Below are 24,221 nucleotides of genomic sequence, written 5' to 3'. Positions count from 1 at the left end.
AATTAAAACATACAGGGGCATGTGGGTATGATGAAGTCCTCTGTACAATACGAGTGCCTGCGGTTGAAGAATGGGCGTTATGAATGTATGCGATAGTTTGGTGCCATTCATTAGATACTATCAACACCAAAACCCCTGTGATGATGAGGGATACAACAATCTACCTCAGTTCGGGATTTATTACAAACAGGACGTGATAGTGGTGCTGAGAAAGCGCCCACCCTCCGCCACAGAACGGGGCTGATATTCGTATTGTCTCTTTCGTGAAAGAGACGAGTTTGTCATCCGGGCCTGTCACGCTTCACATAGCGGCGCGCCCCGTGACATGAAACATGCTGCCAATCTCTGGGGAATACCACAGGAAAATTAACGTGCGGGAGGCCTTAATAATCCAGTAACATTCACCGGACATTCAAAAACATACTTACTGATAACACATAGACTTCAACAGTTGATACGAACTGGTCATTCGTAAGAGTGGTTCTAGAAATTTACCAAAGACAGCGGACATTCGGGGCCATGAAAATATCCCTATCATCTATTATACATCAATGTGTATTGGGTTACATCCGGTATCGATGGTTGCAACCAGCCTCTGCAAGGTTTACCCTCTTGCCAGTCCATGAATCAATGTCACGATGTTTTGGATATATCGTTTTTTCACCCAGTCGCGACGTCTCGGTGTTCTAATTTTCGGTTTGTAGATTATTCTTCATATGGTGTGATGAAATCACAATTAGGTTCTTGTTCCGCTGACGACTACATTGAGTGAATTCGTCGGAGGTACACCTTGATCCCAAGAATATTTTTGGATATATACTTATAGCACACATCTTGAATATGTAAAAGAAGGTTGACATATTCATATGCCACGCTCAGGGAACATTGTGATCGTCAAATATGACCTCTGACCTATGATGTCATTGCTAGAACGGAACCCTTTGATAATCAACTAATCATCGATCACGGTAAGAACTCAATCAAAAACGAGTTACATCGTAGGCGCGTCAGTTTCAGGGGTATTGTGTACAGTATGTTTTTATCCTGAACATCTGTATATTCTGTACTAACTGTCAGTGACCAATTGCCAGTTATACGGTTACAACATGCGGTGCCGGTTGGTGTATTAGCAGTTGTTGGTAACGGTCCTATAAGGATCTAACGTTCCGTTATGTTTGAAAACGTAACAGCCAGTGAGTTCACAAGATGGATTCTTAATCATGTAAATATGTGGAACTTGAAAGAAAAATCATTGAGAAGAATGATACCGAAATTAAGGGATTTATTTTCTTAACTTTCATGCCAAACATGAATTTTGCAGCTTTACGCTTTTCTGTTATTAATTTGATTTGGTAAATTTCATTGGGACCCCTGATATGAAATATGTATTGAACGCCATGCGGTATAGCAGGCTATGTTGTTGTGAACTCACAGGGGATTATCGTTCAGGTCAACAAAATACTATTGACATAATATATATGCGTACAACGCATACCGTATTGTCGGTAATATTTGCTCCAATGTAATGTATAATATATGCGTCATTTCCAATGTTCCCGTCTCTTTAAATCATCATCCAGGTGACTAGTCATCTATTGTCCCGACACACTGAAGCGCCATCAGTCAGTGTAAAATTTGAACATTGAAGTCTCCACTTCATTCAGCCGATACTGTTCACATTATTTTTCTTCAATTTTCACTTTCTGTAAGCACGTTTTTCTCTTGTCATGAAGTTCAGAGATAGAATTAGTTGATACCTGTCTGAATACCCCCATTTTCGTACTGAAGTATATTGAATATTGGGTAGCAGATTTGTTAGGATAAACATCTGTACTAGACTACTAGTACCTTCAATATGTTAAGGTTGTACTTACATGTACATGTCATGTGCGATTCAACTTAGCACCTGTGGAATAACTACCTGTCTGTGAACAGATCACCCTCAACAAAGGCATAGTTTTACTATGTAGGGTTACGTATCAAAACATCATTACAACAATGAAAAACGATAAAATCACAGTCATCATCTTACCTCCACCGCAGACCTTTTGGAGTCCAGGTTGTTGAACATGTCACGTGCGAATTTTTTTACCATCTCACTTCCGTTCATCTCCACAATCTTCCAGTTGTTGTTCAGTTTATATTCCTGAAAGGAAAATAGATGGAATCATGTTAAGCTGTTTTAGAGTTATGGAATTATTTTACAGAGTCCAGTCAAGTTATCCCAAAGCTGTCACTCACAGGAGTTCATCCTTTCTATTGAAATTATTCCATTTTTTTAACGAGTTTGCCCAGTGGAAGGCCACGGAGACTACATCTTGGCACTAGTGAACTAACCCTCACTGAAGCAGCACCTCTTCTCTCTCAGTCAATAACATCAAGATTTAGAGAAGCTCGACTAAGTGACCCAATAGCAGGGAGAAGCAGGGGTTGTAGCAAATTATTGCCCAAATTACTTCCATATTACGAGCAAACTCCACTTTATCTAATAGTAATATACAAACTACACTTTATCTAATAGTAATATAATCATGTTACAAAGCCATACAAATCACACACAAAGGGAATTATACCGGCATTGAGCAATGCTCTTCATTGGCTTCCGCTCTTAGCTTGTTTGTGTATCGTTGTTGTTTTCTGGTGCTACGATACGTCCATCTAGCTAACCGGGAAGCTTAGAACATGGACTTAACATGCTGAAACATCCCTAGTCGTAGAGTGCAGAGAGGATCGGTCTGAGCATATTTCCATCCGTCCCCATGACGTCATGTCCTCAGGGATAGGTTTACGTTTGAGCGCAAATATCGGTCATCATGGACAGTCCCTGTCCCAAGAACATGGTCTCCCGTCACAGTGGGAAAAGCAATTTGATCGGCTAAATGAAGGCCATTTATTCGCTTGCGGCATTAATTTCTGTTGCGTTAATTTGACGAAATATTCCCATACAATACAGAAGAATGAATGTTGAAATTAGCGTGGGATGATCAACCAAATACAATTGTAATTTATTCGCATGTGGCGTTCGTTTCTGTTAAGCTAATTTGCCAATTTGTCTACCGTAAAAACAAACATTGTGACAACAGAAAAAATAATTGTACCAACACAATTTTATTAGAGTATTGAATATCATTGTGGCATCCATTTTTGTTACTTGCAAAATCTACTATAAGATATTCGACATCGTAGACTTACTGTAGGAACATTGAATGAATAAATGTTACCATAGAACGGATATGAAACACAACCACCATCACAATCTAAGGGTCGGGTCATTACTCATATAGTAATTATCTAATAGCCTTTCTCTTTAGAAATATGCTGATGAATCGCCGATTGTTTTAGTATTTTACATCTCTTAAGATGAGATATTAGATGCCTGCGAAGCATGTATGATAACGGTACTGATAATGGCATAGGTAAAATATCTGTATGTATATAGGTTAGTCAGTGTATTTGCATTTTGAATAACCGGCATTGATGTACCGGATAATTTGATACTCCTCTAGCATGGGGGAGGGTGATCTGGGTGAGTATAAATAGAACCAGAGTAAAATGGACACGGGGGACGATAGTGCCATGCAGGAAACCTCTCGACTTCATTCGAAGCCGGGTCGCCGTTATATGAGGTCGTATCAGAATACCGAAAAAAAATGCTAGCGTCGAATTTTATGAAGTGACCCCTGGCAGATTTTTTGTTTTACTGTGAAATGTGGATCGATTTCGGTCGTTAGATGATTTCATGGTTTACACAAATCTGTTTATTCTGTAAGAGCTATATGTGTCCCCGTATTGAATTTCGGACATCGAAGGAATGAATGTAGCGCGGGTAGCCCGGCATGCCGTTCCCTGCCTGGCACAGATCCTGTGCAGGAATATTGTAGCGAGACTCCAGATTCTATAAAAATCGATCGCTGCCGTCCATAGTAAGCCGGCCAAATTTTCCTTAGCCCGATGCGTTCGGGTGAAGCTCGGCGCGAATACCGTCTGCGCCTTTTTAATTGCTAGCGTGTGGGTGCCAGAATGAATGTCTGTTGATTCAGGGGATGAACGCCGTTTGGTGAGAGCCCTGTATCAGGCGGGCCCGGGAAGTATTTCACCGGTAGCGGTGATATATGCAGGCAGATGACACGATATCTTTATGATGTATGTCCATGTAGAATTATTGTATATGCTTACATTTCGGAGGAGGTCTGCTCCGCTGAAGTACGTGCTCAGTCGGTACAGATTCGCTCCAAAATTCTCCGCCCATTTTCTGACGCTGTAGGAAAAGATACAGAAGACAGCTCAGGATATATTTAGCCGATCTCGCATAACTAGAGAACGGGCTAGAACATGTCCATGTACAAGCGTAGGGAGAAGACAAAATAAAGCGGAGGGCTTACTCTAAGTCGTTGATCTGCTGTTCTGAGCCAGAGGGTGTTATCTGTGCGAGGAACAGGCCGAAGCCGAGCCCGAACAACATCACCGACCACCGCATGTTGAATCCTCGGGGTCGACTGCTTGTCCCTGCCGATGGCACGCGCGCTACTCTACGGACGGCCCTAGCCGAGTGGGCACTACCTCATCTGCTCCGTGCACACGGGGTGCTGTTTGTGGTGAAACAGGGTGGGCAAACAGCGGTGTAAGACGAAGCTAGCGGTGACAACAGTGCGGACGGACGGCTGTCTGAATATCGGCGCTGCTCCGCTGTCCTGGCTGCAGGGGATGCAGGGTAAAACAGGTGCATGGAAAGGTGGCGCGTACCACTTCGCCGGGGTACATGGGGAGGGGAAGCATCTCTCCGCGCCCGCTTACACCAACACAGGGCTGCTTGAATGGAATTATCGTAACCTCCACGGCAAATCTATTGTTTTACAGCAACATTGTCTTACTACATCAGTTTTAGTCCTGCAAAATATAAATTATAGGAGAGGCTAAAATTCCGCGGCTAACGTAGGTCACCGTTATAAAGCGTATTGGTAGCTGATAACGTTCTACTGGGGAAGCATCCTGTTAAAATATTCTACTACTACACAAGGAGTCGTCTTGGTGTATTTTCGGTATATTTCATGTCGGCATACCTCCGTTATTCGGGACAGACGACTGGCCCTGTAGGAGGAAATCATTTGGAACATTCCACTTCGCGATAGGGAGGGGCCCATGAGAGATCACGAATCCCCCACCGTATCGACTGTGATCGATAAGATAAGACTAGCCGGGAAGTAACCAGGTAATACATCAGCTCGGCACACAGAGGAGGCGCTGTGACGACTGCTGCGGGCGGGTCTCTTCTCTTTACATTCACAAGCAATCTTTTAATGCAAAGCTTTTCAGTAGGACTGCGGTAACGTCAAGCTAAACGTTTGACGCGACGGGGCAGTTTCGACATATCTGAACATCAAAAATCGAAAATCGATGAATGAAAAATGAGAATGTTTTATCGACACTTCAGTGACTCACCAGGCATAGTCACGGTTGGCACAAAACAAGTATGGGCGCCTACGGTAATCGATTTAATCAAAGTATCGTGATATAAACAAACAAACAAACAGACGGTATTAGTCGCTTTTCGGGTGGAGAACACAGCCCAGGATCTCTTTGCTTGGATGTGATTATTCCGTATTTACTTGTCGCATTTAATCGTAATTACTATTCCAAATTCAATATTGTAATGTCGTTTATTCTGATTTCACCTAACTAAATCAGATGTTACATGCGTTCTGAACTTCTGATCACTGAAAAGGAGTACGTTCTCATAAAATGAACACGATGGTTTTCTTCTTTTTAGATACCTGGATTTTACAGGAACCTTTTCAGCTGCATTACATTTATTTGTAATATGTATATATTTGTTATCGTATTACATCATACTGCCATGTTGTTCACATTAGTGTTTGGCACATTTTCCTGAAAGCAAATACAAAATTTCTCGCCTCTTTTGTGTCCTTTGCCATTGTGTGTCCCAGTCCGTGGTTTAGCTACTTTTAGATGAACCTATGAAAAATAAACAACTGGGCTCATATTGCCTTCTTTTCGAAATATTCGTCATTGTTGTTGCTGCTGCTGTTGTTGTACGCTAGAAAGAAAACATTTGTTCATTTTTGCCACCGAGAGCTAGGATTGGGACAACAGTCTAAGAAAGATTACATTCTAGGAGATGGGGCGGTGGCGAGCTGAGAGATCTGTTGGTCCGGAAGCAACATCTCATGGGTTTTCAAACGTTCCAATTACACGGAAGACATACATTATTTGTAACTGTCTGTCAATTACCATTACAAAACTCGTGTCTCAAGAATGCATAAAACAGGTAGCTCCTATACTAGCAAATATATACGTAGATGCGCATATAAGTTCGCGGCGGCTCAATGTTCGCGGTTTTCGTGGTGGCCTCTTCACCGTGAAAATGCTCGTTCTGTCTTCTGCCCGCCCACTACCTTATTTTAACCGTGAACTAAAAACCACCGCTAACACTGCATTTTCTTCCTGCCGCGAAATTATATGGCCGCGAACTTAGATGAATTTACATTCAGTCGGTGTATATGTATGGGGATCGTTTGCATTTTCTCCGCTTATGCCTCAGTGTCACACTGCACACTTTAAAGCTCAATACGTCCATTCTACATTATCAGCTTTTGTCACCAAAATGACAGCCACATTCACCTGAAGCGACGGCACAGGAATTGGGTCTGCCAAGATAAATACCGGCACGCTGGCCTTGGCCGCCGGCAGTCAAGCGTGCATCGAAAATGAATTCGGCCATTACTATTTCATCTTGGCTCTCTTCCTCCAATTCTCCAAATGCATTTCCGTCGCCGAGGCTTGTAATATCGGGACGGTGATGGAGGGTCCCACGGTGCGATTTGTGGGCGGAGAATGGGAGTTAAAGCTCCGCCGGGTGTTTTACGGTGTCCCCGATGTCACGCGACAGCCAAGGTGAAGACTACGGGAGGCCAGGCCACGGGTCAAGATAACGCCTGGGCTAAAACACGACCTCCTTTCTTACCATTCTCATCACGAAAGGGGTAGAGGATAGTAATCGAGAGTAAGATTGGGCAACATAAAAATCGGTGAAGAAGGAAATGATGAAGAAGCACGCATCTAGAACTTACCCGCCTGTTTCTCGGCGCGATGCCAGAAGCCCAATCTATACGTGTCTTGAATCAGCTCCTGAAGTAATATGTCATCGGAAAACTCTTAAGCTTAGGAATCCTTCAAAACACATAATACCAATTATACATCGTTTGTGTGGGAAACTCTCTCTGGCTTTGAGACTTAACAGTTGGGAAACGACACGTTGGGTTGATTGTGAAAATTGTTGTAGGAAAGTTGAGACGAGTGGGGGAAGTTTAATGACTTGTGGTAGTGCAGATCACATCTCAGTTCGCTAGGGAAATTAGCTAACTCAACAGTCTCGACTTCAAACGACCACTGCTCTTCTGAGAAGCACGAATCGGAGAGAAGAAAACGTGTTATCTATATTCAAAGAGCAAGTGTATCTTATACCAAATCCAAACAAAACTATTCATACATTTTTCGACTCGTTAGAGTACTGGCATCGCTGCGATGTTCAGTAATCAGATCAAAGGCTACGTGAATTCGATTCCCGTTGTTGTGCATATTCGTCACCAGAGAATGAACGAATCCTTGCTCCTCTAACGTCGATGAAGGTTGGACATCCAGGTACATGATGCAAACACGCGTTATACAAAATAGGATATGACAACTGAATAAAGTCTAGTCTTCAGCAACTCTAACCAACGAACATATTAAATCTTATTCTAAATAGCGGCGGTATATACTGGTAGAACACTTGCGCTGTGACGTTAGTACTCTCAAGGCGGTTGTTATTCGGCCAACGCGAAGTCTTTGATCATGTAGCAAGTACATTACACCACAAGATTTGCCTTGTAATCTCGAAGGTTTTACCGGAAAACGTGACTAGAATGGGGGCACCTTTGCCCTTGGGAAAGAGGGTGATTGCTTGCAGAATTTTGCTTTAGGCAAGCATTTCTGCAGATTCTTTCAGGAAAACATTTCTTCGATGGCAATGGTATATTTCTTCACAGAATGGCCGTATATCACAGATCATCATTCACAGATAGAGATGGGGAAATCGTTGGACTTTTTTCATAGTCAGCCAATTTTGGGTGTAATTAATCACTACCCGTTGGCGTTCTAGGGATATTACAAACTCGCTACGAATGGCTGGCGTTCAGATGAGATGCGTCACACCAGATAGCTGTAAAAAGGAGCAATGTTTAGCGAGCACTCCTAGCGATTAGAGTGTGAACTGCAAGGCTTGCTGTTTGACGTATACGTGACGATGCTGCTGTTTACCATAATATAAGGACGTCTTCCAAAAACTGCTTTTTCAAATTAATGCAGGTGTCAAAAATTATGGATATCTGAGAGCTACATGTAGCTAATGTGATACGAATGCTATATATTATCAGCATTGCGTGATCCTTGATTCTGCAGGTGTACCAGGTAAAATACCACCTGAGGTCAAGGATATCAATGAAAGAGACCCAGACATTCAATGTGCATGAAGACCATTGTAGATTGAAATGCAGTAAAGACCGGTTTTCAGGGGGCCTTATACATTAGGATACAAATGATTGCAGTCTGTTTGTGAGGCTGTGTGACAATGGAAAAAATGGCACAAGGTTTTGAAAGTCAACATATTTTATGTGCATATCCCTATATGTCTGCTGTCAAAAAGGATATCTTGATTGTATTTGAATTATAGAAGAGCATCAGAATCTTTCACAAAATGTAGACATCTACATTATGGAAAGGACAGGGAGGAATGAATATTGCTGCTTGATCAGTAATTGTTTCTTAGTTTGACACGTATTACAAGTTGTATCACTTGATTCAAAGTCTCACTTAACATTGGACCTTTACATAACCATATCTATCTAACCTTCTTCCTTTTAAGTTTGCCTTCTGGCACCATCTTTCTATTGATTAGTATCATACTCACTCTAGCAATTATTATGTCATTTCCCTGAGACAGAAAACAATTCATACTAACCTAGTATTCTGCTATCTTACTTGACCTATATAAAATGTTTTACAGAAACTTTATTCACATCACTTTCATTTTTTTTTAGTTATTATACCTTCACATATATTGTCACTGACTCATTCAGTTGATATCTGTATGCACAACTTACTTTCACACACTGTTTATTCTAAGTTAGGAAAATTGTTAAAGATTATACAAGCATGCAGTAACTCTGAAGGTAAAAGAGACCTTGCTATTGGTTCATCTCTGCCTGTAAATTCTTAACTAGTCGAGACTTGATGTCAGGTAGAAGACTAAGGTGTGTGTCCGCACACCTGCCGATGCACTGCTCCATCATAGCTGTCAGCTCCACCTGGTTTGTGTTCCCTGCCTTCATCTTGTCTTGCACCTGTGGACAGGTAAACATCATGTCTTACAGGTGTTTATAAACAAATGAAGCAGTAAATATCACATCATATTGGTGTTTCTGATCATATCTATAGTCTTATGCATATCTTTACTAAGTAAAGGTAAAGCAGTTAAACTGAGAACAAAGCATTACTTTCTTTCGTCAGCTAGTAGTGCGTATTGAGCCAGGTAGACCGGGTCACCCCTACTCTTCTCGATAAGTTGGGTTCTTTTACGTGCAGAGGTTCGACACTTGATGCTTATGCCTGAAGCTCCCTCATTCACGGGGCTGCTGGCTTTACATCACCATCAGAAATGATGGTAACAGATTTTAAATTTTAACTACAACTGGTTTCCAACATCCCATGGAAGGCAGGGGTATCTGTCAGTTACATGTTGTCATTTATAATCATGGCTACATAAACATTGCTATCTTGAACAAACAAAAAACACTCAAACATGTAATCTAATACTCTTCCTCCCATATTTGCTCAGATATGAAGCCACAAACTCTACAAGGCCTCTATTTTGATTATGGTGTTAGTCAGGAGTTAACTGACTAAAGAAGATCTTATTGGGCCTAATGCAATTAATGCAAAGAGTGCATGCCATTTTAGTTAGTTACGGATGTCCTTGTAGGTCAACATATTTCCATGCACTCATATTTCCCCAGTACCATTCCCCAGTGGAATGCCCTGCCTGGCACGGTTGTGATGGCTCCCACCGTTAATTTCTTACATAACAGGCTGAAGGCCTCCCCGCCCTAGCCTGGGACCTCAACTCCCCCCTACTTTGCCCCTGATGGGGTTATTTGGGGATATTGATGATGATGATAAGTAAGAAGAGTCTGATAGAAACAGTCTGCCCCACCTCATCCTGACACGTCCTGGCACAGCGCTCCAGGCGGCTCTGGAACTCGTTCAGTTCGTTGGTGACCAGCTGTTGGGACCGACTCAGGGGCTGGCTACATCTGTCTATACACCTACAGTCAGGAGAGTAGAACATGTAACTGTAAGGCTCGGGCTGGCTAAACCTGTCTATAGTACTATACACCTACAGTCTCTTGGCTCCCGGGAATCGAACCCGGGCCCGCCAGTACATGAACCCACGAACGACTAGGCTAAAAGGTCCGGACCAGTCAGACTGGTCAGGAAGTGGCGCTTGAACCACACTGTTACAGGCAACTTATAGCAGTATCTAACAGGCTCCGGTGGCCTATTCGATACTGTTTGGCCCTTCGGATACTGCCTTGCAACAGGTAGATCTGCTTGGAGATGATGGAACTGTTCGATACTACTGTCATGACTGTGGGAAAGTTTTCCTCGCTGTTTGCTTTGTCATCCACCCTCGACCCACTGAAACTAAATTATGTCATAATCACAACTTCACACACCCCATTTTCCCGGCCAAATTTTTGTTATCTTACGTTATGAAAATGAGAAAAGCTATATGTAGCACATGTTATAACTTATCCTTCCTGATCCCGATAGTTAAAGTTTAGAAAAACCAAGGAGGTTGGAAAAACGTTAGGCAACATGCAATCACATCAAGATGGATTCTGATCTGGCGCCCCCCTCCCAACCCGACGTTGGTTCAGCTTATTCACGAGATCGCACCTTCCCACATCGTCCATACTTGCACTGCTATCATCGCAGCATGTTGCACTGCATGTGAACATCTTAGCCTGCATCTTTCGGATGTAGTCTCGCTCGATATCTGTCACCAAAGTTTTGACCGACTGTTCCACACGTGCCTGAGCGTCCGCCATCTTGATGACCTCCGGAGAATGACCTCTGAAGACCGCGTAGGCGAGGGATTGATACCATGATGAAACAAGACCACATAGGTAACATAGATTTTTCACCGTGAATGCGTGCCACCTACCGGGCATCGGTGTCACTGCAGCTCGTGCAGTCAAGTTGTATTACAATTGTACCAAGGAGGTTTTATATATCTAAATAAAACCTCCTTGGTTGTACCAAAACAGATTTTGTAATGTTGCTTAATTAACCTTTGGTTACTGAAAAAAATAGAGGAACTTGACCATACATTGCCAGAGTAGGCCAACTAACATTATAGATACGTTGATGAAGGTTATTAGACATCCAGGTTAATAAGATATGCCAAAAAAAGTTAACGTTACTAAAGCAACAGGATAAAATCTTTTTCGGAAAAAGTCACAATATCTCTGCAACAAGGATTCTTAAAACCTTACATGGACCTTATGGGACTTTAGACCCTCCCCGTTATGTCACAGATTTTGCTGTCTGAAGCAAACCAATTTCTTATAAAATCTACATTACTTCTTCCCCCTTGAAAAAAGGCAATTCTTAACTTTCTATCAACATGTAACATTACTTAGTACTATGTAAAACCTACAAAGTAACGCACACAGACTCAACATATTTGTGCTACACCTTTTACTTCTGAACAGACCAGTCACATACCAATCCATGGACAAAAACATCTAAATAAGTCTGATCTCCACGAACTTACAAACCAAAGGTTTCACAAAATAACAAGCATAAAATATTTTTTCCTAACCAGTAAACCACCTCACAGCGAGGTGATATGACCTTTAAACTTAGATAGATGAGGTATTTTAGTCGTCTGATTGTGCTCTGAAATACATAATATGAAAATGCAATATGACTTTATACATTGCAAACACAATAACAATAGACAAAAACAGTAGATGTACATTAAGGTGCCCAGCACCACTGGCAAGTTGTAATATAAATTTACACATATTTTGTTGCAAAAATATGCAGCCCTTCCAGTTGGTAAATCTAACCCTCACTGTTTCCAGGCTTTGTACTTATTGTAATTGACCTTCGACACAGAGAGGGCTAACGATACAAACATAGCACCACATTTGGCGCTCATGCTCCTTCCATGCATTTCTATCTCAATAGACAATAGATATCAAGCATGGGCCCCAAATCTTTTCAGTTTCTTGTAAAACTACAATACTATAAATTAAATCAAAATAGAATCTAAAACTGGCAAAGAAAAACCTGACAGGTAAAAAATCACTTGTGAATTGCTTTCCAAGGCCTAAATCTTGACATCTTTTTCTACTTCATAAAAACATAAGAGCAAGTAACAACGCACCTCATTCTACAATATTTTACATTCATGTTGATCCAAGTTTGGGAGTCCTGAATCTACGACTGGCCAATCTAAATCAAAAACATAAAATCACCTTTCTACTTGATCTCTGTATCTTTTCAATAATAGTACATCATCTTAAAGGTAATGAATATACAAGATCTTTACATATATCAGCCAGAAAACCTGACTTTAAACTGCAGGCGAATGTACAGAATATACTGTACAGCACTTCAAGGATCAGCAACTGCAAGACGGCATCATAACCTTTGTGTGATGCTAATCTTATTGCTTAGATATGCAAAACAACTTATTACAGATCTTTACAAATGTCAGAAAAATACTTTCTTGCTTGACTCACTTTGTTCCTCAGTGGGCAACTGCTAACTGACGAACTAACAGATTCACAGATTTTTAGCAGCTTGCATGTCATATCAATGATTATTCATTCCAGTCTAACGCTTAACTCTTCAACCAGAACAAGTTTTGATAAGCTGTATCTTAGATCAGGGCTATCTCTAGGACCCGTCCTGAGACGGTAATTTGCTTGTTGGGACGAAATATTTTTTCACCCTATCCGTCCAGTAAATCTGAACTTCATGACCAGAAATAGCATTTTTGTAAGCTCTAAATGACAGATTTAGCAACAGAAATGAACAACATGGGCTCCCAAACAATGAGTGGGACGTAAAAAAGTCTAAAGCCCTGATCTAGACACTAAAAGTGTGTTGATTAAACTGGAATATGTTGCGGTACTTTAGGGAATACAAATGAAGTTCTTAAATAAATACTTCAAGCCATCAGATACCAAGCCTTTGTTAATGGGCACTTTCTATCTTGAAGATCATGTCTATTGCAACATCTACATCCTCTGCTTCATACGCTGGCTTCTTCAGCTCGGGATCGAGCTTAAAGTCTCTGTGCACATGTCCATTGTGATTGGCTCGGTAAGCGTTCCGTTCCTGGGTCTCCTCCATGTTGGGTCGGTACACGCCAGTGTGTACCAGGATGGATTCGCAGGCCTCGCAGCCCAGCACATCCGGTACGTCCTCGCCAACTTGCTCCACGACCGCGGTGACCGTCCCCTCCAGCTCAACCTGTCGCAGCGCCTTCTGTGCAGCCTTCTTCGCCCGAGCCTTCGCGACCTTCTTCTGCAGGTACTTGTTGAAGAGGTTGGCACCATAGATGTCTGCCTCAGGATTGTCACTGTTTGAGAGAAGAGAAAAAAATGCAATCTCTATCTCTCATGTACTAGAGCTAAGGACTTCATAGATTTGGCTGCCTGATAAACTGATTATTTCAATCACCTTCCATTCTCAAAAGTTAAGATTAAGAACAAGCAAAAAACTAACTCTTTCAAAGTTACAGAGAGTACCACTAATATTCCAAAAAGTTGATCCTGTTATCCTTTCTAGTTTGTTTTTTCTTCAATAAAAGTAAGTGTACTCTTATCAAGTGGCCTATAACAAAGAATAGGCCTAGAGAGTCGGAAAAAACAATCTTCGTCTAATAGAGCACACAGTGACCAACCACCTTAGTTACTAAACCCATGAACACTTACCCGATGGCATAGATGGTCCTGACTTGTTTGAGGCCCAGTTGTTGTGCCTGGGTTTCCACCACGTGCTCGGCATGGTGGTATGTGAGGTCGCTAGGCTTCCCGATCAACCCTGTGTACTTCAGTTCTCTTCCCGTCACCTTGTTGTACACCGACTCAAGGCACTGGAGGAACATGCCATGGCCAAACCTGCAAGGGGAGAAGCAGTTTCATGTTAGACTATTGTGAGTGAGACAATACTGTGCAATGTAAATGAGTGTCTATTGTGAAAGAAAAGTAGACTTTATGATCTGATGTTGACAATTTGCAAGCTTTAAACACTACAAGCTACATGTGTAAGAGCATTTTCTTTTTTACATCAGAAAAAAACAATGACTTTTCTCAAAGAAGTTAACAGTAGAAAGTCTTTGAGATTAGTTATTGAACCTGACCTTGGCATGGGTGCTTCTGCCATCCACATCAGGTCCATATTGCAGGCCAGGAGTGGCATGTGGGGGTCTGGCACCTCCTTGGGTAGGTAACATGGCCGCCCGTCCGTCAGCAGCACGTCCAGTATCAGCTGTAGGTGTGTCTCCCACCTCACCGGCTCGCCAAACAACACTACTGCCTCGATTCTGTGAAACAGGAAACAGGTGTTAAACACAGTACCAACTCACTGATTAGTTAACAATACCACTGCATTGATTGGTTTGGTAAAGTGTTAGGCACAGTGAGTACCAAATCATTAAAGAAAACTAGTACCGCTGCCTTGATTCTTTGGAAGACAAGTTGTTAAATACAGAAACTAGCCTGTGTATCAAATTCAAACGGGCACACTGGCAACTTGAATGAAGTAAAATGTACTGCAGAATATTGTATGAAAAAAGGATCTTTGACTGTAGTTGCCAACACAAAGGATAGGATGTTGACATTTCAGCAATGATACAGATCACAATAACAACATTTTGTGTACAACTTTAGCCAATGAATAATAAAGCGCCTAATTAACAGTGTTCTTTTGAGTTAACAAGGGAATTCTAATACTTCATATTTCACATTTTCCAATCAGTAAATTCTTCAACTCTTAAATCAGCACCATTCAAATCAGGCAGATGGCTGTCCCTGTAAGAACGTTGCAAACTATTGACCATTCAGCTCTTTCAGGGGTCACTTAGTGGACTTTGTACACTCACTGAAGGGTCAATAATAGACCAAGTATTTACCAAAATCACAAGATGCACAAAGCACTGTGACAAAAGGGCAAAAGGGGTGGCCATCTAGATCTAGTACATTCACACCCTCTAAATCCCTGATGTGAAACGACCTAAATACCACAGGAGTCAGAACCTGAGGTTAGGATAACAAACAACCGGGGTCACCTAGTTCTGTACTCCCATACCAAAATTCTCCCAAAAAAACTGCTGAACTGTGTTTATATAAGATGAGTTCTCTATGTAATTTGAACTACATTTAGTTACCAATAGAGAAATGTATTTTTTATCTTACAGTTCAAAACATAAATGCATCATGGTAGCAGAAACTATGGTTCTTTAGTGCCCCTATGTTTTCAATCACCAAACTTAGCCTTGACCCTTTTTTTCAACATGTTTGCTCATTGTAGGTCAGGAGACCACTTCCAGGCACTGAACTACCTACTATGTGGTTACCATGAAACAAGAACCGAAGGCTACTTAAAGGTTATGGGTTACATGAGTAGGACAGGGATAGCATCTCTTCTCCCTAAGTCAGACATATCATTATTGAGGCAAGCTCAACTCACTGAGAGTGAGGTCTAAGTCTAAACTGACCCAATAGGATAGGCAGGGGTTACGAATGCTGCTCCAGAAATTCTCAACCCTGTATTAGACTGAAATAATTTTGATCCACTTACACCGCCACACCATCACGGCGACGCTTAGATAAAAGGCAGACACTTGAGCAACTCACCTTGGGAAGTACTGCTCGAACGCACAAGGTGCGTGTTTACGCCGCTTGTGGTCAACCATGTCCAACAGAGGGAATCTGTTACGTAGGGTGTCCACATCTGTAACCTTCGTAAAACCGAGGCTGAGAGACAGGTTAAGGAGACAACAGAACCCAAATGAAAACATAAATCACAATTCTGACATAACACTGTTGTACATTGAAATCAAGTGGCTCAGTCTATCAGCTTTTGATGTTACTGCATGTGTTCAACTTTTGATGTTATCAGTTTCCAAATCACAAAATGACAAGAAAAGTTTTGCAACAAACAAGATTTATGATTGAATATGAACCCTGCAGTGAAAGACGCAATTACTAGAGTATTAACAATACATATTTTACTGTACTTCCTTCTAATCAAGTTAGTCTCTGGGAGTAACATCCTGTACATAAATGAAGACTGAAGGTAAGAATACGGTAAGTGATAATTCTTCATGAAAGGATACTTTTTGGCAATTTCAATGATAGGTCCCTGTCCGGACACCAGGACATGTTTGTCATGGAACTGCCTGAACATCTTGAGTGGACTGTGGGACAGGACCACCTGCTCTGGGTCCACCTGGGGGAAGAGACATGAATAATACAAGCATGTTAAAACCACAGGTAGAATGTTAACAGTAACTTGCATTTCATGATACCCAGGTAGTTGTGACCCTGGATAGAGGATTTAAGATTTTGCAGCCCATGTTGCAATGCTGCTTATCTTCACATTCCAGTCTTTGATAGGACTTTTTGAAATTTCTCAGCAAGCGTACATAGCTTTGTTTCAAAATTACAAGGTTAACACATCACATTGGTATGATAAGACTATGGTTATCATGACGTACAATCAGCTACATTATGATTAAAAACAGATGAAATTCCAGAAGATTTTAACCTAGCAGCTACTAGCTTGAAGTTCTCCCTGCTGCCTAACTCTGTAACCAAAAGGGAATTTGGTGCTACTGCAGTGTACTAAGATTCTTTTCTCACCTGTACTTCAAGAAGTTCGGACAGTTGTCGCGCCTTGTTCTGACGTAAGGTGTTCCCTGCGTTGGTTACAAAGACAACCGGCAGTTTGAAATGTCCTCGACTGTCCACAAGTTTGGAGAAGGCTTCTTTAGCAGCGGGGATGGGCGTTCTTCCACGAGTGAGGACGCCATCAATGTCAAATAGGAGCCCAAAACGGGGGTCCTGGAGAGAAAAAACAATGCAATTTAGACAAAGAGTTCTAACATGAAACTGTTGGATGGAGTCCTTACGACTGAATAAAATGACGAGGTTTGAATCTCACTATCATTCTGTTTTGCTTGATCATATTTAATTGGCTAGACCTGTTGTAACTCTACCAACTGACACAAATACTAGTAAACTACATGTACATTTGAATATGGAGTTGAGTGCCTTATCTACAATGTGTGGTTATTATCATCATTTTCATCACCCAGAGTCTTAAGTCACTGCTTTCAATGAAGCCCTGGATGTAACTGGCAACCACTTCTAAATGCTTTCATTTTCATAATAGTTATTGTGATTTTCAAACAACATCTAAATAATTTTTGCAGTGATATATTACTAGAGTATGTCAGGATTACAAGCTGTAAATGTCAGTAAAATCTAGTATTGGGAGATATAGACAGGTGACAAGGGCACACACAGGGCGAACAATCTTATAACACGTCAGGGCAGTGTGCCCTCGCAGTAGTCATACCAACATTCCAATGCAGAGAATATAGCCTCCCTGACAGCACCATGTACTGACCTTTGTGTACATAATGTGCACCATCAGATGTACTAACCACAAATACCAGTAGTAACATATGGCCTCTGACTGAGTCTCAACTCCCTGTCCTCTGACTGAGTCTCAACTCCCTGTCCTCTGACTGAGTCTCAGTCAGAGGCGACATGTCACTACTGGTGTGACTTTCTTTTGCAATAGTTTTTCAGCCAGAAAGTTTCATTGCTATCATGGTACTCAACTGAGTGTGATGTTTAAACTTTTTTGGCATTCACTGTAACATTTTCCATACTGATTGATGTTGACGGTTGTATGTTAATTTCAGGCTTGGTGATTACTTTTCTTGGCACAGCCAACCACCAGAGACCTTGTAACCGAGCTGAAGTCGGCACTGTAAAGTGTAATGGGTCAGGGTACTACTGGTAATCACAGGTCATTGACCCAAGTGGAATTTTCCACTAAATAATACCCAGCTGAACTGGTTTACCAGTCTACCTATAGACTGTTGTTGTTTATCCCCAGAAAATACTGACATATACAGTGATGGTGATATAGTAGTACAACCTATTTCATCCCCTCAAACATCTAGCTTTCTGTGTTAAGTACCTTGCTTCAAATTTCTTATTATTACAAACTGTAAATGTTTGTTGGGATTTAATTTTGTGGTAGGGACAAATTTCACAAAATGGAGTGTTTGCAGTGGTTTTTAGTTTGGGGGTAGGCAGGCAGAAGACAAAACAAGTATTTTTGAGGTGGTTAACTTCACGATGAAGAGGTTCCCACAAAAAACGCTTTTTAACAATACTATATTTCACTGAAGCAGTCCCACCTAAAGATGGTTACCTTTGATTACAATGTCTTAACGTATCCAAGGAAATCTACTGAAGGGGACAAGAAACAATGCAACAGTCTTTAGACGTCATTTGCATCATAATGTAAAAATGCTCACTAGTGCTGTGGTTTGGATTTGCTTTAATATGCAAGACAACTCCCCACCAGGTAGCACAGAAGGAACATAATGGCATGTTGGCAAGGATACAAAACACACAGTCCCTGCATCTAGTTCACACACCAAGGAGGTTAACCTCCTTGCACACACATACATTGTATTTCCGTCTTTGCAAACCTGCTACATAGAAACAGTTGTTAAACATAACTACATAAGTAGACTTCTTCAAACACTTGCTAGGGAATGATATACAACTGCATATGTTAAGGTCACATACGTAGTTCCTTCCAACAATGCACCCTGCTCAGAAATTCAACACCTTTACTCCTTTGTACCTTTCCGACCTCTCTATTTGGGTTCCCCCACCCCTTTCAGGGACCTACTAATAGTACTATATACAGGGCTACTCAGGTGTCCAGAAGCTAGGAATAGCTTGACCACCTGACCAACCTTTCTTCTCTGGTGTAAAAACATTTCAGCACACAGCAACCAGGAAAATGAGAATCAGAATGAACCCCAGTGAACTTTGTCCATGGAAACAGTGCTACGTGCAACTCAGCACATACAATTTTAAGCGCCATTGCCTCAGTGCCACTTAAAATGCAATCCCCTGGCAGTGGTGCCAACTTGTAAATTAAGGATCAGAAATCAACAGTTGAGCACATACTCCATCAGGCTCACTGTGTGCTGTAATTGGAGAAATTAGAAAATTTGCAAAACTATGCTGCCTTTGGATTATCTAACACAGCCTTTATTTTTAACTTTGAGAAAACTGGTTTGCTCTTGATCCTATTTGGAATGCATAGAGGGGATAACTTGTGCAGTGAACAGTCTCAGACTTCAATTTCAAAGGAAATGAGTTAGCTATGAACATTCTGGCAGCTAGCAGTGAATGTAACATTGCGTGTAAAGCAGGGTTTCTCAGAAATTGGCAGTTTGCCCTCTCCTTTATGAGCTATGCCTCAGACCAGTGCGTGCGCAAGGACAGACACAGATCACACCGGAGAAGTAAATGTGTGGGCCGCTAGTAATTAATACCACATAAAACCAGCCATGATGGCCAGTATCTGTAGAACTGACAACACGCATACATAAAGAAATAGCATAAATTTAGACTTTTTCTTGATGACCTAAATATGATATGAGTTCATTATATTATCACACCAATGGCAACATACAACACGACGTTACATATAATGATTTGGAACAAGTATATGCACTACATTATCATAATCATTTGCTGGTGTGTTATGCAGAAGGGGGTTATATCAAGTATACAAATACAGATCTGGTACATACTCCTTTGGTAAATAATGTTTTGGCTTTGGACAACTTCTCTGTTATGTACGTTTCACTTTCAAAATTTCATCATCAAGGTGAAGTTTGTAATACGGTTACCTACCGACCCTTGGTAAAAGTAGAAATATTGTGTGACCTTGGGATTTAAACATCAACTTACTACATTACCTTGGATTTAAAACTGACTGATGCCAGAAACATTTTTTTTCAGGTGAATTTTCGTAAGAATCTGTCTAGAATGCATGTGATGCTATGAATTGTTAGCCACTTGCCGAACTGTTGCATCATGCCCCTGGTCTCAACGTCCATGTATAATAATTTTACACTGAGATGTCAACACAGTTACATGTTCCGATCATATTGAAGGCACGTGAACAGGTGAGAGAAAACGCCTTAAAATCATTAACATAATTATTGTAATTTGTACAAATTATGTACGGCACCAATTCATTCTTTCCATGTACTTTACATGAGAAATGGCGGCACCATTCCGGAGAAGCCTGACAAAATTCACCCGGAAAAACATAATCATCTTCCAGGAAACTGCTGATTGCTTCCGCAATCTAAAAGGACAAATCATGTATGGATACAATACTGCACTAGTAAAAACAGTCTGCTGATCATTTTTGAGTGCTTTGGTAAGCATTTGAACGATCTCTAGACTGCTAGTGGCAACAGAAAAAAATTACGCGCGGAGCTCAGTTCCCGCTGTCAAACCAGTTGGGCCCAGTTCAACCGCTTTCCTCTGATCTAGGGAAAATAACGATAGCACTTCTTTCTGCGATCGTTTTTACTGAATGATCCCGAGATTCGATATCGCAAAAACCATGCAGTTGTCGACGACAAGACTCTGTATAGAAAAGCATAATCTAATATCAGCCAAAGTTAGGAAGAAAACCTGGAAATGATTTGACAAAAATATTTGTGTGCCCTCTCACGACACAACAAACGATCGCCCTTCAAACATCCAGGGGAAAAACACTCACCTGTGGTATATGATGAGTAAATCTTTTACTATTTCTGTTCCTACTCCTTTCGCAGCGTAGAAGCCTCACTCCGTCTTGTAAAAGACGAGGAAATTGGGTTCTTGTTGCCATTTTTTTCCACCGGCGAGGATGTGATCAACTCTTGGCCGAGGCGGACGCCGGAGTTTGCGAAGACGAGTCGCCGGTTGGTCTGCCCGCAGGTCTCGAATTTAAACCAATCACAAGCAGAAGCTATATTTGTTCTTAAATCTGATTGGTTACTTACTACAAAATACTTACTGATGGTTGGTTGTTTATGTTAATCTGCGGGACATTGTAAATTAGTAGTCCGACGAAAAATTGACCAATCAGAATGTTCAAAGTTGGGGGTGTGCACAGCAGATTGACCAATCAGAGCGTGAGTACGTGGACTACGCCCATGCAGGACGTGACGCACGGATCTTGTGAGTGCGATCGGGGGCATCCTGCCTTAGCCTTTGCACCAGACGCCTTTTTGGCGTATGACACTTGTCTTGTTGATCTTGTACTCTACTCTGTAATAATTTCCGCTTCATACGGCATTTCACGTAGCTCCTATTTTTTAGATAACCGAACTACCATAAGGGCAAGCAACAATGCGTTACACAAAAAGACAAAATTAAAGTCATTAAACTATCCATCGAGGAGTCTGCTATTGAGGCTACCCCAGCAAGACCCCCCAGGGCTGTTTTGGCCAGCTATGGCTTGCTACATTGCCGCTGTAATTATCCAGTATGACGTAGGTGACAAGGGAACTGACGTTAGCATGATAGCCTGTTTTGATCACATATAAATGTGGCTTCACGTAATTGTGACGTGACTGCAGTCCTAACTAGTCCTAGTTGAATCCAAGATGGGCCTCACTGTCTCAGAATAAGATATGGGAATTTTATAGAGTAGAGTAGAGTAGAGTTTCTTCGGCCAGGTAGGAATCGGCTGGTTCCATTTTAGGCCGCTCTTCACTTTTATGTCACAGTCATCTCCAGTTTGTGGGGGTTGTCTAGAGCTCGGAAGTCAAAGTACACCTTGTGTTTCCGCATGAACCTGTCCAGCCTCTCCTTGAAACAGTTTATGCTGGGAGAAACCACTACTGTCTCGGGTAGGCTATTCCACCAGGGGATCACCCGGACGCTGAAGAAGTGTGCTCTTCTGTTGGATTTAGATGTTTTCCTCTTTATACGTAAGCTGTGTCCTCTAGTTCTAGTTTCCTCGATCAAGTCGAAAGGGCTTTCCAAGTCATACACTCCATGGATGAACTTGTATGTGTTGATCAAGTCTCCCCTAATACGTCTGTAGACTAGAGTTGGTAAGTCCAACACTCTAAGTCTCTCCTCATACGTCATATTCCTGAGGCCAGGGACACGTTTTGTTGCCCTCTTTTGAACCTGTTCGAGCTCAAAAGCTAGTTTCCACGAGTATGGTGACCACACTGGTGCCCCGTATTCCAAGTGTGGGCGGATTAGAGATTTGTACAAGAGTAAGAATACTTTTTTGTCAACAAATTCAAAGGTTCTCCACATAAGTCCTGCAACTTGATTGGCTTTGTTGGTTATTGCAGCTACGTGATTACTGAAGTTCAGGTCCTTATCTACCATAATACCCAGGTCTTTCTCTAACTGTGTGAAGTTCAAAGATGTACATGTTGTAACAAGATGTAACATGTGTGCTAGTTTAGCAACATTAACATATAGACTAACACGCATGCCTAAGAGTAAGACCTCAAGAGACTACCTGGCAGACTAGGAGAGCGTCTGTCCAGCTTAGGAATAAACCATCAGAAAGTGCATACTGGAGTGGTGTTATTCATTGGAACCCTACCAAGAGGTAGAAGAACAGTCCACGACGAGACAGGACGTGTTACATGGTGTCAGAAGTGGGATCCGAACCCACGCCCCCATTCGGGGCAAGAAGTACTACAATAGAGGAGCTAGAGACATGCCACCTCTAAACGTTGGAGATACAGTTCGATGTGAACCCAACACGCACAGAACAAACCAGTGGAAACGCGGAAAAGTTGTAGCAGATCTTGGCGGAAGATCATACGAAGTGGAGAGATAGAGTGCAGAATTCAAGTGGACCCAAACGTAGAACCAGTAGTCCACGCGCCGAGGAAGTTCCCAGTATCACTGAGGGACCCTTTGAAGAAAGAGCTCGATCGTATGGAAGCTCTAGGGGTCATACAGAAGGTAGATGAACCCACAGAATGGGTAAACTCACTAGTTGTAGTAGAGAAGCCCAAGTCAGGGAAGTTGAGGATATGTCTAGATCCGCGGAATCTAAACAAGGCTATCAAGCGCGAACATTACCAGCTCCCAACGCTAGAGGACATCTCCACGCGTCTCGCAGGGTCGAAGTACTTTGCCGTAGTAGATGCGAGATCTGGATACTGGCAGATCTGTTTGGACGAGGAGAGTTCCAAGCTGACCACATTCAACACGGCGTTTGGCCGGTACCGCTTCACCCGCCTTCCCTTTGGCGTCCATTCGGCGCAAGAAGTACTACAATAGAGGAGCTAGAGACATGCCACCTCTAAACGTTGGAGATACAGTTCGATGTGAACCCAACACGCACAGAACAAACCAGTGGAAACGCGGAAAAGTTGTAGCAGATCTTGGCGGAAGATCATACGAAGTGGAGACAGAAGATGGTGGAAAATATCGTCGTAACAGAAGACACCTACGACAATCAAAAGAAACACCAACAGTTGCAGACGACATGGAGATTGAGAACCACACTTCAGCTGAAACAACGATGACAGCGACACCAGCAGCAGAGCCAACTGTAGAAGGTGCCGCTGAACAGCAAACAACAACGCGATCCGGTCGAACAGTGAGACCACCAGCCCACCTGAAGGATTACGTACGCGAGTAGATTTGCATGAAGCATAATACTAACTCGAGGACAGTACTAACCAACTGATTAACTAACTCAGAGAGAACTGCAAGGAAAACACAAGGACTCTAAAGCACACACAGAGTGCCAAAGAACTCTAAGGCCAAAGATATGGATAACACTGTATAAGATCTGAAATGAAAAGTTGAGAAATGTATAATCCGAGAACTTAACTAAAGAAAAGGGGATGTAACAAGATGTAACATGTGTGCTAGTTTAGCAACATTAACATATAGACTAACACGCATGCCTAAGAGTAAGACCTCAAGAGACTACCTGGCAGACTAGGAGAGCGTCTGTCCAGCTTAGGAATAAACCATCAGAAAGTGCAT

The 24,221-nt window shown here is 41.9% G+C and overlaps 5 protein-coding genes across 8 annotated transcripts in view; 1 reads left to right on the top strand and 4 right to left on the bottom strand.

Annotated features, from left to right (window-relative positions):
* LOC136435002 (voltage-dependent calcium channel subunit alpha-2/delta-3-like) overlaps nucleotides 1-4,809 on the bottom strand; it is a 40,178-nt gene extending 35,369 nt beyond the window's left edge. For 2 of the 4 annotated variants that reach the window (XM_066428161.1, XM_066428163.1), the window contains exons 1-3: nucleotides 4,383-4,808; nucleotides 4,177-4,258; nucleotides 2,033-2,146 (exon numbers count right to left, since the gene is read on the bottom strand). In XM_066428161.1, the coding sequence (XP_066284258.1) occupies nucleotides 2,033-2,146; nucleotides 4,177-4,258; nucleotides 4,383-4,477 (291 nt within the window). In that variant the 5' untranslated portion in view covers nucleotides 4,478-4,808. Of the gene's footprint in view, nucleotides 1-2,032; nucleotides 2,147-4,176; nucleotides 4,259-4,382 lie in introns of all 4 variants that reach the window. The other 2 variants (XM_066428162.1, XM_066428164.1) reach the window with 2 other exon arrangements.
* A 4,345-nt stretch (nucleotides 4,810-9,154) lies between these two features.
* LOC136434999 (protein FAM136A-like) lies at nucleotides 9,155-11,204 on the bottom strand. Its single transcript, XM_066428158.1, has 3 exons — nucleotides 11,014-11,204; nucleotides 10,268-10,379; nucleotides 9,155-9,398 (listed from the first exon to the last, which is right to left on the bottom strand). Exons 1-3 carry the CDS (start codon nucleotides 11,163-11,165, stop codon nucleotides 9,243-9,245), a joined length of 420 nt encoding a protein of 139 aa, XP_066284255.1. The 5' UTR covers nucleotides 11,166-11,204; the 3' UTR covers nucleotides 9,155-9,242.
* Nucleotides 11,205-13,210: 2,006 nt separating this feature from the next.
* Nucleotides 13,211-21,172, bottom strand: LOC136434998 (haloacid dehalogenase-like hydrolase domain-containing 5). Its single transcript, XM_066428156.1, has 7 exons — nucleotides 20,980-21,172; nucleotides 17,001-17,201; nucleotides 16,475-16,587; nucleotides 15,993-16,112; nucleotides 14,498-14,680; nucleotides 14,070-14,255; nucleotides 13,211-13,714 (listed from the first exon to the last, which is right to left on the bottom strand). Exons 1-7 carry the CDS (start codon nucleotides 21,088-21,090, stop codon nucleotides 13,327-13,329), a joined length of 1,302 nt encoding a protein of 433 aa, XP_066284253.1. The 5' UTR covers nucleotides 21,091-21,172; the 3' UTR covers nucleotides 13,211-13,326.
* A 790-nt stretch (nucleotides 21,173-21,962) lies between these two features.
* LOC136435271 (uncharacterized) lies at nucleotides 21,963-22,340 on the bottom strand. Its single transcript, XM_066428591.1, has one exon. It carries the CDS (start codon nucleotides 22,338-22,340, stop codon nucleotides 21,963-21,965), a length of 378 nt encoding a protein of 125 aa, XP_066284688.1.
* A 1,177-nt stretch (nucleotides 22,341-23,517) lies between these two features.
* On the top strand, nucleotides 23,518-23,868 carry LOC136435264 (uncharacterized). Its single transcript, XM_066428578.1, has one exon. It carries the CDS (start codon nucleotides 23,518-23,520, stop codon nucleotides 23,866-23,868), a length of 351 nt encoding a protein of 116 aa, XP_066284675.1.
* Nucleotides 23,869-24,221: the final 353 nt, after the last annotated feature.

This window comes from Branchiostoma lanceolatum, chromosome 5 (assembly GCF_035083965.1).
Source record: "Branchiostoma lanceolatum isolate klBraLanc5 chromosome 5, klBraLanc5.hap2, whole genome shotgun sequence".
Classification (NCBI taxonomy): Eukaryota; Metazoa; Chordata; class Leptocardii; order Amphioxiformes; family Branchiostomatidae; genus Branchiostoma; species Branchiostoma lanceolatum.
The sequence above is the reverse complement of the archived record's forward strand: the minus strand, read 5'-3'. Positions and strand labels throughout refer to the sequence as shown.